We start from the raw sequence: 16,453 nt of genomic DNA on the forward strand, positions 1-16,453 counted from the left end.
AAGGCATGCAAAACATAAAGAAATCCTAGAGGGGTCTACATAATACCATTGTGTGCCAGTTTAAAACACAGACACATCGGAGATGCCTAGGGAAGTCATTACTTGACCTACTAATGTCTTTGTCCTTTTGGAGAACATACAAACAGATCACATACCATCATTGGCACACTTGGTGTAAAAAGTAAGTAGAATTAATACAGTATTTCAGGCTTGGGTTTAGAAGTAAGAAAATGCTTCATTACTTGACTGAATGGGTTTTCCTTTTGTTAAAAATGCATGTACATTTTGTCATTTACTAGTTTCGCAAAAATAAACATTAACCATTTCAATAATGATGCACAGAAAATAATCAGTTATGATAGTCAATTTACTGAGTTGTTTTAAATACATATTTTAATATTTGTAATAAAGCTTGTGCTAAGTAATGATCACAATTTATTTTCCTGTCTGAACAACAGTGCTTACAGCGTTTCTGCAGAGGGGACAAGTAAGTGACCTAACCAGCTGTTACACCCACCCATCAGCTTTTAATTAACCAACTTTGGAAGAGTTCATCCCTGCTTAATTGCATTATTGTAACATAGGTTAGGTTTTTTTTTGTTAGCACTTGCTCCCTGGGGAAATGCTGTCACTGCAAATTAAAAGGCTTGCATATCAAACACTGCACATTTTAAAGACATTTTTATTCTTCAGTAGATTATATTTCTATGTAAAATGTATCAAATCAGCTTTCTAAAGAGACTTTGATTTCCTTTGTGATTCAGCTGTTTATACATTTATTTATTTAATAACAGGATCAGTATGTAATTTAAAGCCTTCCAACTTACCATCCACTTTCCCTTTCTCATCTGCTAAATTAAACCATACTTTTTCTAAATATGGCTGTCTGATTTCACTTGCTCTCAGGAATAAGCTGATGGACACCTAGGTTTAGGTCCAGTTTGATACTCCCAGGCTTTTTTTTTCATTTTTTATTTACAATGAGTCCCTAAGGATTGTAGTATTTATTTTCCCACATGATGACATGTTAGTCTAAGCACACTGCACACTAAGTGACATTTTAGATGACTGGAGATTTCTTTCATTCCACTCATTACATTCAACATGTTTTATCCTTTCAGCTTCATTCTGTTTTACCTTCAATTCTGATTAGACCGGAGTACATGAGATGCTCTTATATCGTCTTCTCTCTCTCTCTCTCATCACCCTTTTTATAAAATGTTTTGTTTCATTATTCCTACTAAAAACCCAATTCCTAAACTTTATCCTACTCTCACTTTATCCTACTCTCACTAAAGCTTCCTACCACCCTCTTTTATGTTTGCAATATCTGGCCCTTTGACCTTCCCTATGCGTCTGCATTGGCCTGGAAAAAAAATAAGAAAATCTCTGTGGTCTCCAAAAAATCTAACTACCAACACATTTAATTCAAATTGGTGCACTATCTATATCTTACCCAAAAAAAGCATTTTGACATACCATTTTATATAACCTAATAATACTAAGCATTTTATGTAACCTGCCTCTTTATGCACCTGGTACTTTTATCCATATGTTTTGAGACTGTTCTACCATTGCTTTCTTTTGGTCTTTCCACTCTAGCTTTCTAAGATCTTGAAATGTTCCTCCTTTTTGTTTCCAACTCGCTTCCTAAAATCTTGTCTTCGAATGTTCCTCTTCTGCCTCATATCTTCTCATCTCTTGCATCTGTCTGCACTAATTCTTCAATTTATACATCGTAAACCTTTGTTTTTAGGCACTACAGTAGATAAACAGGCTTCTTTCTGTAGACATAAGTCTCCTGATTCTCTTCTGCCTAATCTCTGGAAGTCATCGTTTTATAATTTATTCATTCTTGGATTAACCAGTAATGCATTGCCACTCTCAACAAGTGGTTAGCTGCAGCGTGGCTGGTAATGTGCTACTTGGCTATGGTCCACTGACATTTTTTTCTCTCCCAATTTCTCTTACTGTCTTCTATTCACAGTGATATGTGAGTTGGGAGGTGGGCATTGAGTAGTGGAACATTATTTACATGATTTTTAATTTGTTTACTATTTGGTACGATTATTCCATTTACCTTTTTTTTTTCTAATAAAAGTTGTATCCAAAAAAAAATCAACAGGGGCAATATGATGTCAGTGACCCTTTCTCACTAACACAAATACCCTGCTGGTCGAAACAGCCAATTACTGTGTATGGTTGTATGCAAACATACAGTATACATATAGCATGGAGACATGGTCAAAAGGTTTAGGTGTTGTTTCACTGAACATTAGAATGGACTTTCTGATATGTGTTGTCATATTTCCTATTAAAAGATGCTTCTGAGAAGAATTTTGTGCTTGGACTTTCACTTTGTTGTGCGTTTTGTCTAAATGGCTTGGTTATTGATTCTTCCCGCTCTTCACCATGTAAAGACTTCCTGCCTGACTCTTGACTTTGATTTTGTCTAACATAATGAGTGGTAATTTAGTAGGCCAAAATGCCCTCTAAATTAATGAGAAGGGTTGCTACAGATGTTCCAATTTTATTAAATCATACTAGCCAGATTGGCTACACAAAAACTCTTTGCTACAGTGGTGTGCAGAAATTCATAATTGAACATACAATGAATGGAATAGAACAATAAAAGACCAGCTCAGATTCCACTCCTGTTGGATCAGTATGTGAAGATGAGGGTGCAGTGCATACATGGTAAAAACTTGATAACTGAAGATACTGAAAAATGTCTGGTCTGAAAAACTGTGCAGATGGTAGGGGTTAGAATTAGGCATGAACAACATGTCACCATGAATGTATGTGAATAGTACACTCTAGTTATGGAAAAATGTTGATGTGAGGAGTGTGCAATTGGCAGACATTGAGCAACTTTATACCAACTGAGTATCTTTGAATGCCACAGCAAACCTAAGAATTGTTGCTATTTCTAGCTCTTTGTAGTCAGGTGTTTAACCTTCGTAAGTGTGTACTTCCAGAAAGATAATGCACTGTGTTTAAAAGCATGTTATCTTAAGCTGTTCTAGACATAGGGTAGGTCAGATTTGCTGACTACAGCTGCCCATCTTGTTGCTGGACTATATCAGTTTAAACGACTGAAGACTACTGCCCATGTCATATTTACTGACTTGAGAGCTTATCTTCTAGCACAGTCGTGTTCGCCCCTTTTTTTGACTGCCAATAGCAGGCAGCCTGAAATAGCTGTTGCTGGTTCAGCCACAACCTGTGCCTTTCTTTCTTTTTTAATTTCTGTTGTGGTGTGTGAGCTTCTCTTCGGTTTGTGAGGTCCAAAACACCTGCATTCCTTATTTTTTGTCACAGTATATGCCTTGTACTTCTGGATAAGTATTCATTGGTTTTCAGCTCTCATGCACACAGAGCCTGCCCCTACAACAACAGAAAAAATCAAACCTGTTTCATTTTATCTGAGTAACTTGCAAACTATCTGGAATGAGTCACTGGGCATGTCACATTACACAACTAGACTTCACAGCATCAGCAACTCCTTCGACTTGCTAAGATTATGTAAATAATGGCTGAGACATAGCCTTTTAAGATGACTCAGTAAGCATGACAGTGAATTTGGTTTTACTCCACTGGCTTGAACAGTTCCCAGATCTCAATCCAATAGAGTACCTTTGAGATGAGGTGAAACATTAGGTTCACAGCATGCATGTACCATACCATATCATAGCATACCATTTTCTAAGCCCGCCTAATCTTGAGCAAGAACACTGGGAGCATAGCGTGGTTGAAAAATCTCCAGAACCTTCTTTTATGCTGTTGAGTCAGCATGGACCAATATGAATATGGAATGTTTCCAGTACCTTGTTGAATAAATAGCTAAGAGAATTGAGGCTGATCTGGAAGCAAAGGTGGATCCAACCTGTTACTAGACTGGCATACCTATTAAAGTAGTGATTGAGTATACATTATTTCAAATAACAGATATAGTATTTCCCTATGATGAAATAATGTGCTGTCCAGAATAGGTTCATGCTTTAAGCGCAAGGCCAGAAGCACAGAAAATATCAGCGTTCTCCAAACAATAAATTATTACTGTTTCCAGCCAAGTTTCATCCTGCACCCACCCATAACCACAAAATGCAATTCTATGCTGTCCTGCATCTGTAACAGTTCCATGTAACTCTGATCTGTACAATAACCTGTGAAATATTCATTTAAAATGCCGTTTGTGTACACCATTTAAAACAGAGCGAGTGCATATCTGCTCTAAAATTCAGCCATCTAAATGAAAGCAGGCTTACACTATGATAGGTCGTTCAAATTAGTGCAGATTTTCAAACCTTGAAGGAATCAAAGTTCTTCTTCCTACATAGATGATTAATAAATGGAAATACACAAATAAAACAGTTTAGCTGTGTTTACTTGTTTTTGGCAGAGTATTGTAAAGTAAATGTAGTACAAGTCCCAACTGAACATTAACTAGTATTCCACTTTGTTTTGTATTATTAAATAAAATAAGGTATTTTGATTGTTCTTAATGAACAGTCACCAAATTATACAAACGATGCATCCATCAGAACTGTTAAGCTTTTACCATGCACATACCGAATGTTGAAATGACAAAACTACAATTCCCAGAAACACGCACTATATACGTAGGATATTTAGGTTGCATGAACATAGGACTTTTCACATTAGAAATACAATTATAGAGTACAAATAGGAACGTTTATTGTATAATACATGTTTCTTTAAAACTTTTATTCATACGCTGTGGTGGCCAGACAAATCGACTATGACTACACTTCCCAGCAGCCACTATTGCCGGAAAGTGCGAGGCTTTTTGTCCTGCGGCTACTGGAGCCATTTGATATTGGAACTATTGATTGTTTTGATTTCCGTTGTTTTTTGATGTGCTATGCACGAAGTGGAGTTGACGTTTTCAGTAAGCATGGCTGTTTATTTGTGTTCGCATTCTTCTTTTTTTCCCTTTAGACGTCTACGCCAAATGTATTCTTCGTTCCCATGCAATTCTGTAGCATTTCTCGGCTTTTAAAGTTCCTTTTTTGTACTTCCTTTCCAATGTTAAAGATGTTTTTATAAGACATAGGTTGCATCAGGTATCATTTAGTCAATCGAAACATGCTCCGATTTTTTTTTTTTTTTTTAATAATGGGTTAATTTTACTTAAGCATACTAACTGGATGAATCTATGTTAAAATAAGACATTTCGGTCGTAGAAGTACTGTAGTAATTTATCCAAGGAAGTTATAGATTTTAAGCCTGCACGCCAAAAACCTAGCGCTTGTAACCTTTTACTGCGCGAATATATTCATAATCTTTGCACATTGCAAAGTATTTAAGCGTATTTTTCCAAGTGGAGCACAAGCGGTTTAGATTGACTCAGACTTAACTAATAACCTTATTTATCATTTAAAGCAAAACGCCCTACATGCAAACATGGTCGAATGTTTGACATGATATTTCCAGATAAGTTTACAGCCTTAGAAATCGTGCCGCTGTAGTGAACTTTTGCATGCTCGCAGAAGTATTTGCAACACCTGAATTTCACAACTAATATCGAGCAGGTGGTTAGTATGGTGGTGTACTGGCCGCTCACTGTTAGATAGTTTTTATCGGTTTCTCTGAATCGGGCAGGATCAAACAAACCCCATCATTAACATGGATGGTTCCTTTGCCAGAGTCATTGCCTGGCATTTGATCTGGCATTGATCCATGTTTTATCAGTACTCATGTGGGGTACCGCTGCACTCCAAACATGATGGCAGATTAATGAGTAACTCTAAACTGACCCTTTTCGAGTCCGAGATCAGATATATGAACATGTCCCGCATTAACTTACATTTAGACGAGAATACATAGTCCACAGAGTATGGTAGTACTGATGAAATATTTAGTTTAGACCCACTTGTTCAGGAAGCAAAGGATATACGTGGTAATTTAATGTGATTCTATTTCATAGATGCATTTATTTTACACGTTCAGTCTTTCATTATTTTTTTTTTTATTTTCTCTTGTTTCAGTCGTGTAAATGACATCTGGACATCAACAATGCCACTGGAAGTGAGTTGGCCCTTTCCGCAACGGCCCTGGCTACCTTGGAGGATCACCAGCACTGTCATTATGGGTCTAGTGGGCTCATACAGCCGCTTTTGGACAAGTGAGTAAAATTAAAGAAAATCATGGATTTAGACATGTCATTTTGCTAAAAATACCAGTGCATTTTTTTATTGATATGATTTGTAGTAAATAAATAGTTGAAACAGAAAAGCATCTAAGAAGACTACATACAATAGATTTTTTTTATGAGTTGAAAACAATTGATTTATATAACAAAACTCACTCTGTACACACAGTAATGTTACTGATGTGTTAATTGTTCAAGTATAGCCGTTACTTAGTTGTTAGTCATTGTTTATCAATGATCTTAATTAATGTGCAAAGTATTCAATGCATTCTGCTTACATTTAAACAATATTAGCAGTATTGATGCTTGCAATGTATATGCTCTTTAGCTTTTCTCATGGAATTGATAACACAGTTACTACAGGAACAGAGACATTCGTAGAATTCCAATATATTTGAACCAGAGTGAAGTTTTTAAACTTAAACACTAAATAATTGTGGTAGGGCAAGTCAGACATGAACTAATAAAGAACAATGCAGGTTAAATAGACACAGTAGCTGTTATGATTTCTTAGGGGACTTTGATAGTGTACTCAGTTTAAATTATAGAAGTCAGCAATTGAAAATTTTAAAGTAAATAAAAGATGGTATTATGCTTCCAGACCATAAAGTAATATAAATAAGTGCACAGTTTAATAAGAAATGGATAGAAGACAGAACAGTGTGAATATTTTAAATATTTGGAACTATGTGGGATAGTATTTTTTCAATAGTAAGATATTATTTTATAGCAGTGAATGATTTTTGATATCACTCATGTACTGTTATAAATATCCTTCTGCATATATTTTTGTGTATAAAACATCAATAAAATCAAGATTAAAAAAAGGATACAAGTGGGACTCAAACCACTATGCCACAGTAAGGTTGTCCTTTCCAGTGGTTAAATGTGAAATATTATTATAATGATTTTTCTCTTTTTTTTTTTTTTTGTTTTGCTTTTCTTTTCACAATTAAATCAACTTTTCAGTGAGGCTTCAGGGCCATGAGATTGATCCATTAGTAAGAAACTCAACCCCCAATAGGTTTAGCAAATAGCCAACAATTTATTTTATGTCAGTCAGTGACTGATTCAATCAAAGACATGTGGCTTTGTTTATGGTATATAATCTCACTAAATGTTGAGCTCAAAGCCACAGTAATAGAATGTTTACAAGGCACATTGCTTTAATGTTTTCCTAAAATGCTTTATCAACATATCTACACTGTTTTTGTTAGAGTTAAAAAAAAAAAATGTATTTGTCATTTTCAGAATACATGAACTACCTCACTGTGCACAATGAAGAGGTCCTCTATGACCTGATTGATAACAGACCTCCTAATACTCCTCTGATAACCATGTCGAACCATCAGTCTTGCATGGATGATCCTCATCTTTGGGGTAATATTTTCTATTTTAATTTTTTATTTTTAAATAGTAATGTTAAATTCACCAATAAGGCAAACCAGTGGTATCTATTAACAAGACAGTAGCTAAATGTTTTCAATGATTTCTTGAAAGCTGGAAGATTTTCTTTTTCACTAAATACATATGGACAGTTTGATTATTTTCTCCATGAGTGAAGAACTGCCCTCTTATATTCCCATGTAAATAATTTTTCTTTTCCACCAGTATTGTTATAAGTGAATATTTTATCGCCAAGCTGTAAGAATTTTACCTTTTTTCCAGTCTTTATTTTTAGAGATTATATAGCCCAAAATGTTTCTCTGTATTGAACTGTTCACTGTATCACTGCCTGTAGTGATCTTTTCTTGGATGTTCTATCCAACCATCCATTTTCCTCTCTGCTTACTTCAATTCATGGTTACTGGGTCCAGCACCAATGTTGGCAGCATTAGGCGCAAAGCCAAAAAAAAAAAGATAAAGTAGATCTGTGATAAGTCATCAGTCTATCAAAGTGCACTTGGTCAAGCACCAGTTTTAGAATTTTTGGGTGACCTGCATGCTTTTAGAATATGTCTGTGCCCAGATCAACATTTAGATAGGAGACTCCAAAGCTGCTTACAACTGTGCCACCTCTTTGCCAGGTTACACTGAAGTAAAAACAGATAGATAAAGTGATTTAAAACTGCAAACCTATTACAAGAATATTATTGTAATTAATGTACTATTTAGAAAAAAAAAATGTGTTCATTAATGAAAACCTACAGATGGTGGATACTTTCAGACAGTTCTTAAGGAAACAGTTTGTTTGGAATCCTTTGTGCATTTGTGTTCTTTAATTTTATTTGTTCACATTTTCTAGTTACAGTACTGTATTCAACTGCTACTATGTTTTTTTTAAACAAAAATACTTATTTGCCATTTGGAGAGATGAGAGAGGGTAGTTTTCTATCTGTAACATGCTAGATACTATTTAAGTATTGTATTTGAAATTATGATGCCATTGTCTTATTCCTGACTTATAAAGGTTTATTATAACAGTGAATATAATATTCTGAAAGTTTTTTTGTTAAAAAAACTGTTAGCTTAAAACAGTGATCCACACAGCATAGTATCTGTTGGCCTTGGTATATCAGCATGAAATTTGGTTTAATCTTCTGTTTTTAGGTATTCTGAAGCTGCGACATCTTTGGAACCTAAAGAAAATGAGATGGTGAGTGAAAACTACAGTCTTCAAGTAAGATATACATGCCTATATTATATAATTCTCTTCATGAGTGATAAAAGGGAGGGGTAAGTAGGTAATACTATATTGATAGTCATGGGGAAATTTACTTGCTTTATCAACAACACAAAACATAGTCGTAGTGCAAAGTAGTATAAAAAATAAGAATGGAGATTTCCTTCTATAATACTATTTTCATCTATTGTTTTTTGATCAATTTACAGATATTTTCTTTCCAGTTTGAGTTCATTATTAAGAAATTTTAGAATCATTTGAAAATAAAAAAACAATATATTAAACATCTAGTAAATGCTGAAAAATAAGGCAATATTAATATTGGATAAATGATTTGACAGGAATCAATTACACACACATACCAACACTTAGCAGATCAGGAGTTTCCAATTACCTTCATCTATATTTCTTTGGAAGGAAGCGTTTCTCATTTATGCCAATCCTGTATAACACTTTTATTTAGCTTTTAACCATTGGGTTACTAAGTGATATTTTGCTGTTTAAAAAAAATTCTTTTTTTTTTTTAAAGAATGCTGGGGAATACTTATTTTTGTATATATTCCAAAGAATTGCTTGAAGTGATTCTACAATAATTTCATGACTTCTGGCTTTAAACTTGTTGAAAATTTTTTCTCTTTGATTTTTTTTTTGTTTGTTTTTATCTTACTTGAATATCTAATTTTTTAGTAATAAAACGTTTTATTTTTTTTAATTGTGCTTAAACCGGTAAAATGTATTGAGACTAAAGTGTACCATTCTATTTATGTATAGTATACAGTAGGCCTAGAGTTATTGCAAATATTTCTTTCATACTAGTATTAAACTTCAGTGCACACATTGGGGCAAATTAGTTTAACAGACTATCGATTTTCTGAACTCACTCACTCATGTCCAAATAAAACTTTTAGATGGGCTATTTTAGTAAGTTTCAACTCAGAACTCTAAAAAATATATGCCTCAGTTGTCTCATTTTGTTATGTGCTTCATTCTTGGAACTTTGTTTTCGTTTAACTTCCATTCATGTGCTTTATATTTATTGGAATGTTTGGAACATATTTATGACTTTGAAACTCCAGAATTGGCATATGCTGAAAGCTCCAATTACAGACTCATTCTACAGATAATCTTCTCTAATTAAATTAAACATTTAAACAAATGCAAAATATGTCCATGCTTGTTCTGCTGTAGTTTATAAATCATTCTTTCACTAGAAGAAAAAAATCATAGGATCAGTTGAACAAAATGGAACAAACTGATTAGACATTTCAAAATAAAGACAAAGGTCTAAATGTTTTTGGAAACTCAAAAAAAGAAAAATGAAAAAGTTTACAAGTTTTAGAAGCATTAAGTGTTAAATTGAAATGAATCCAAATAATGAGGACATCACAGGTAAATAAATCTGGAACTGCACACAGAGAACAGGACAGCAAATAACTCTATCATCTACACTAAAGAACCACAATCTTCATTGTTTTAACATAAAATTTATACCTTTAAAAATACCTCTTTGTCTAGTGTGTCACAATTTAAATGCTGTAAATCAAAATAACCTTCTTTTTAAAAGCTTATTCTCATTGTACATTGCTCCAGTCTGTAGAATTCCTCTTCAGTATTGCTTTAATAGGTTTCAAGCAATTTTTAACTTTATCTTAGGACACCAACTGCAGCAGACATATGCTTCACAAAAGAGCTTCATTCTAAATTCTTTAGCAGAGGAAAATGCGTCCCTATTTGCAGAGGTGAGAATAACCTTTAATTTTTTTATGTGTGTGTTCACTGTGTTTTTTTTTTTTTTTTACATTTTAAAATTTTGATTTTGGTAAATGTCCAAAAATGCAGATGGGCAATAGAACTGTTTTGTTGTACAGAATTTAGCAGATTACAAAAGCATCTTTGATTGCACAATTGACTCATTCATTGCTGAAACCTACTGAATACTGTAAAACACTTGCCCTAATGATCTAATTACGAATTATATAAGCATTATGTTTTTGAATACACATTGTAATTAGGGTATAGGGAAAAGGTTACCTGTGTTCTATCTAGTTTAGGAATAGTGATGAGCAAACAACATTGTAGAACATTTAATTAAAATCACATAAACTTTCAGAAACTTCACCAAACTCTGTGCAGTGCATTAAAATCATTCAGGAAGGAGGGACTGAGGTAGTTTTGAGTGGATTATAATAATGTAATTATGTTTTAATTGTCCCTGAGGGCTAGGGAACCTTATGCTAACTATGTTGGAGCAATTCGTCAGGCTAAAAATGTGATTTGAGCTGTGATATATCTGTTATGACACCGTACCTCACATAACAAAAAAAGCAGACTTGACAATAACCACAAACAAAATATAGCAAATGGTCACAAGCTAGCAAAAACAAAAAGATGTGTGTGTATATATATATATATATATATATATATATATATATATATATATATATATATATATCATTGCAATCTTATTTGTCATAATGAAGCAGCTGTGTAGAATGGTCTTATTCTATTGTTTGAAGTTGTGGCTCCAAATGCAGCTAGAACATCTTTTTTATTTCCAGTCTCAGTGCAGATTCTTTGAGCTTTTTTTCTTCAAGATAGGAATGCCTTGCAAACAGTAATAAAAGTTTTCTTATAGTTAGTATTTCACTGGGTCTTATTCAGAGTCGAGGAGGAGGAGCAGCAGGGCTCATTTAAGGCTTATTTTGACTGGTAAGGTCAGTACATGACTAATTAAGTATGCCACAGTGGCAGTATAGGTATCCATCAATATAAGTCCTATCTAGTAATGACTTGAAATTAATTTGAAGAAAACTGTCCTTTTTCTATTGAACTCTCTAGCACAAAAAACCTGATTGAACATCTATCCATTTATTCTGTCAGAACAGTTTATATCTATCTATCTATCTATCTCTAGGGATAAACATTGCAAGTAGATATAACAAACTTCTTAAACACAATTTTGGTAACGAGATGGAAGAAATCAACAAGATGTTAACAGATGGTCTACCCTCCAAATCCCCTAAGCAGGGAGAATCAATACTGTCAGGATGAATATCCTGATTAAGCTTCTGTTTCTATTTCAAAGCATCTCTGTATACATAAACATATCATTCTTTAAGAAATTAGACTCAATTTTCACCTAATTTATGTGGAGTTTAAGATGTCTATGCATTCAAAAGTAGAAGACGGCCTGGCTGGCTTTTAATTTTATTACTGTGTGGCCAACATACATACTATAAAAACCTGGAAATCAGAACAATTTGATGAATTTACACCAGCATGGTCAGCAACAGAAATTAAGTCTTGCTGTACTGCTTCATATACACTGCTTTGTTCCTCTGTAAATACTAATTTTCATCAATATACCAATAATCCATCCATCCACCAATCACTTACGATATTGAACCAATGTAATAGGTACTTCAAGGCAGAGAAGCTTTTATCTGTTGCCCCACCACATGATTTTCAACCTTCTCAAACCTACTCAGTATTTATTCTTTTGAAAACGTTCAGAATCAATACACTAAGGACTGTATATAGATAACTTATTTGAATCTTATAAAAAAAAAATGCGCTACAAATTTAACTTCACAGCAACAAATGTTTTCCACTATTTTCAAATTATGAAATCAACCTTATTTTCTATACCTTCCACTTATTTTATTCCAAGTGTGATACTGATGAGTCTTAAAGACTAAGACAGCATCTCAACAATATACAGGTATATAATCATCTCAAAGAATCTGTCGTTCAGTGATCTTTGGGCATGGTGGGAAAAGGACCTTTCAATTAACGTATCAGAAAAGAAGTGGACGTTGGCTGTACATAGAATTCATTCTAGCTCCACATGCACCAAGCTCTTAATAATTCAACATAAAATAGTTAATCAATCACTTCAAAAATTCATCTAGCGAGCGTTGCCATCTAGCTCCAGCATCACTAGGCCATATGTTTTGGGAATACAACAAGTTAATATAATTTTGGACAAAAATCTTTAAATACTTGTTAGACTGCCTTGGTGTTACAACCACTCCTAACCCATTAAAAGCTATATCTGGTGTACTGTTAGATGGGCTTAAAGTGAATAAGGACAAATTGATTGTGACCACTTATACCTATAGTGCTTAACTGGAAGAATCCCAACCCACCTAATTTTGTTCAGTGGACAACTGACCTTCTACGCTCACCGGCCACTTTATTAGTACAGGGTTGGAACCCCTTTTGAACTGCCATAATTCTTCATTGCATAGATTCAACAAGGTACTCAAAACATTCCCTATGAATTTTGGTCCATATTGACATGACATCATCGCACAGTTGCTGGAGATTTTCTGGCTGCACATCCATGAGGTGAATCTCCTATTCCACCACATTCTGAAGGTGTTCTATTGGATTAAGATCTGGTGACTGTGGAGGCCATTTGAGTACAGTGAACACATTGTCATGTTCATGTAACCAGTTTGAGATGATTTGAGCTTTGTGAAATGGCATGTTATCCTCCTCAAAGTACCCATTAGAAGATGGGTACACTGTGGTCATAAAGAGATGGGCATGGTCAGCAATAATACCTGGGGAGGCTATGGCATTTAAGCGATGCTCAGTTGGTACTAAGGAGCCCAAAGTGAGCCAAGAAAATATCCCGCATACCATTACATCACTGCCACCAGCCTGAGCCATTTAATCAAGGCAGGATGGATCCATGCTTTCATGTTGTTGACACCAAATTCTGACCCTACCATACGAATGTTGCAGCAGAAATCGAGATCTGTCAGACCAAACATCATTTTTCCAATCTTCTGTTGTCCAATTTAGGTGTAGCCTCAGTTGCCTGTTCTTAGCTTACAGAACTGGCACCCAGTGCAGTCTCCTGCTGCTGTAGCCCGCCTCCTTTAAGATTCGACATGTTGTGCATTCAGAGATGCTGTTAGTAGTTATTTGAGTTACCGTTGCCTTTCTATCAGCTTGAACCAGTTTAGCCATTCTCCTCTGACCTCTGGTATTAACAAGGCATTTTCACCAAGAGGTCTGCCACTCACTGGATATTTTCCCTCATTCAGACCATTCTCTGTAAACCCTAGTGTTGTCCCACTAGTGTCTCAGTAGACCAGCCCACATGGCACCAACAACCATGCCACATTCTAAGTTAAATCACTTTTCTTCCCCATTCTGATGATTGGTTTGAACTTCAGCAGGTCATCTTGATAATGTCTATATGCCCTGTGATTGGCTGATTAGATATTAACATGTAATTGAACAGGTGTATCTAATAAAGTGGCTGGTGAATGTATATTTGAAATTTGAAAAAATCACATTCTTGCATAGGGGATCTATCAAAAACTTGTTTTAATACATGGCAAGACTTAATTGACAGATATTTAGAAAAAGCAATTATATGGGACGGGGGGATATTTTCTTTTTGTATGTGGGTTATTTACTCTTTGGTCTTGGTTTTCCCTTTATTCTTTTGGATGCGGGTTGAATTTTTGTTGTGTTTTGCTTTTCTATGTTCAAACCAACCCCCTGATCTCAACCCCCCCACTGGGGCAGATTTTGAAGTTATTTGTTGTATATGTTCTGCAAATTTTGTCTGCTTCATTGCACATTGTTACCTTCTTGAAAAAAGAATTAAAAAAAAAAAAAACTTTTTCTACTAGTCTTTTAGAGTATCGGGTTCTAGCTCCTTGTGTCTTCTGTGTCCATTTCGCATTTCATAGTCCTTGCCTTTTTCATAAAAGCAAGTGCATCATGGTCCTTAATGTATGATCTTACTTGTGTCCAAGGTCCGTAGTGGTAATCTATCTTATTTCAGCCCCAGCTTACTAAACAAAATCGATGGAGCTGAAAGCCATATAAGGGTATAGTAAATAACTAATGTATAATAGATAACAGCTATGATAAATAAATATACCTATATAATCTTATGATTATATATTAATGTGTAATCTATTTACTAAGGAAAAAGAACACTGTGCTGTAACATTTTGCTGCCTGTCACATAGTGCATCAGGTTATAGCTCCTTGCATTGAATTTTCACTCACGTCTCTTTTGTGCATTTTGTTAATTCATCCCCTGTGTTTTTCATATAAGCAAGTGCATCATAGCCCATTAGCACCGCTAACTTAAAATAATAATTCTTTACATTTATGTAGCATTTTTCTCACTGTTCAAAGTACTTTTCATAGTGAGCGGGAAGCCACTTCACCACTGAGTGTAGCATCCACCTGGGTGATGCGACAGCATCCATTTTTACACCAGTAGTTCACCACACATTAACTATTAAGAGGTGAGAGAGTGTATCATAGCCCCCAGTTTGAGATAGGAGATGATTAGGGCCAGAATGACTAAGACATGCTGGGCAATTTACCCTGGACATCAAGATATGCCCTACTCTTTACGAAGGATGCCCAGGAATCTTTTATGGCCACAAAGTGTCAGGACCACAGTTTTTTTTCTTATCTGAAGGACGGCACCATTTTTACATTACAGTATCCCCATCACTGCCCTGGGGCATTGGGATCCACATTCAGGCCACATGCAAGTACCCCCTAATGGCCTCACCAACACCTCTTTCAGCAGTAACCCAAGCTTTTACTATATGGTCTCCAATTTGCGTACTGGCTGGGCCCGAACATGCTTAGCTTCAGGTGTATGACCTCTTCTTAAATGAAAGTTGTATGGCTACACCAGGTTGGATGATCTGAGTCAGACTGAGTAAAGTAAAGCAGGAGGATGGTGCAGTGTAAAGACTCAGGAAGACAGCGATCCTAATTGAAGACAATCGCATTTCCAGCATAGGGAGGATATTGGAATATCATTGTCAAAAAATTTAAGATTGGATGTTTCACTGCTATAATTTGTACAGTTTTTTTTTTTATGCGCACTCATATTTTTGAAATGTAGTGTTAAATTATTCAATGCAAAGAAACTTGATGGCAAGAGACTTTGTAAAATCCAACACTTAACATACCTTGCATCTTCTTTTTGGACTAACTTGAGTGAACGGTATTCTAACATACAGTACCATCCATCAAAACATTTAGAAATACCTCTGGTGTTTGAGTTAAAACTCTTAATTTAATTGTTTTCAAAACCATTCATTCTCCACTAAGTTAAAGTTACATCTGTGAGAAGATTTAAACTTGGCGAAGAAAAGTGAAGATGTGGTAACTGAGATTAAATAAACCAGCTGAAAAGACCGAATGTAAGCAAAACATGAAGGACCGCTTTCCAAAGTTACTATAATTTCCATGTTTCCTGTCTTAAATATTACATTTTTTTCTTGTAACATGTCAGTTATTTATGTTAATTTTTAGTATTGTACACTGTACATTGTTGATCTGTTACTTAACTTTTTATTTCATTAGATTAAAATACTGGTATTTTTGCCTAAAAAGTTTGTTACAATTGTATATTTTACAAAGTTCAATTTGTTTGCAGGTGATGGTGTATATCAGAAAGGAATGGATTTTATTTTGGAAAAGCTGAATTGTGGGGACTGGGTACACATATTTCCTGAAGGTAATTCAGTGTGGTTTTTAATCTATTTTAAACAAAAAAAATGAGTAGATATTTTTTAAAGCTGTGAAAATTTAGTCTTATTGATTATTTGTGGCACAAGATAAATAATATATTGAAAGTAAATTAGCAGCTATTA

General features: G+C 34.7%; 1 protein-coding gene across 2 annotated transcripts in view; it reads left to right on the forward strand.

The window, feature by feature from the left end:
- The first annotated feature begins 4,797 nt into the window (after positions 1 to 4,797).
- The window catches only part of taz (tafazzin), a 29,496-nt gene continuing 17,840 nt past the window's right edge, over positions 4,798 to 16,453 (forward strand). The window contains exons 1-6 of one of the 2 annotated variants that reach the window (XM_039774926.1): positions 4,798 to 4,912; positions 6,012 to 6,148; positions 7,427 to 7,555; positions 8,726 to 8,771; positions 10,452 to 10,537; positions 16,237 to 16,317. In XM_039774926.1, the coding sequence (XP_039630860.1) occupies positions 6,040 to 6,148; positions 7,427 to 7,555; positions 8,726 to 8,771; positions 10,452 to 10,537; positions 16,237 to 16,317 (451 nt within the window). In that variant the 5' untranslated portion in view covers positions 4,798 to 4,912; positions 6,012 to 6,039. Of the gene's footprint in view, positions 4,913 to 5,809; positions 5,924 to 6,011; positions 6,149 to 7,426; positions 7,556 to 8,725; positions 8,772 to 10,451; positions 10,538 to 16,236; positions 16,318 to 16,453 lie in introns of those variants that run through there. The other variant, XM_039774927.1, reaches the window with a different exon arrangement.

Source organism: Polypterus senegalus, chromosome 13, assembly GCF_016835505.1.
Source record: "Polypterus senegalus isolate Bchr_013 chromosome 13, ASM1683550v1, whole genome shotgun sequence".
NCBI lineage: Eukaryota > Metazoa > Chordata > Cladistia > Polypteriformes > Polypteridae > Polypterus > Polypterus senegalus.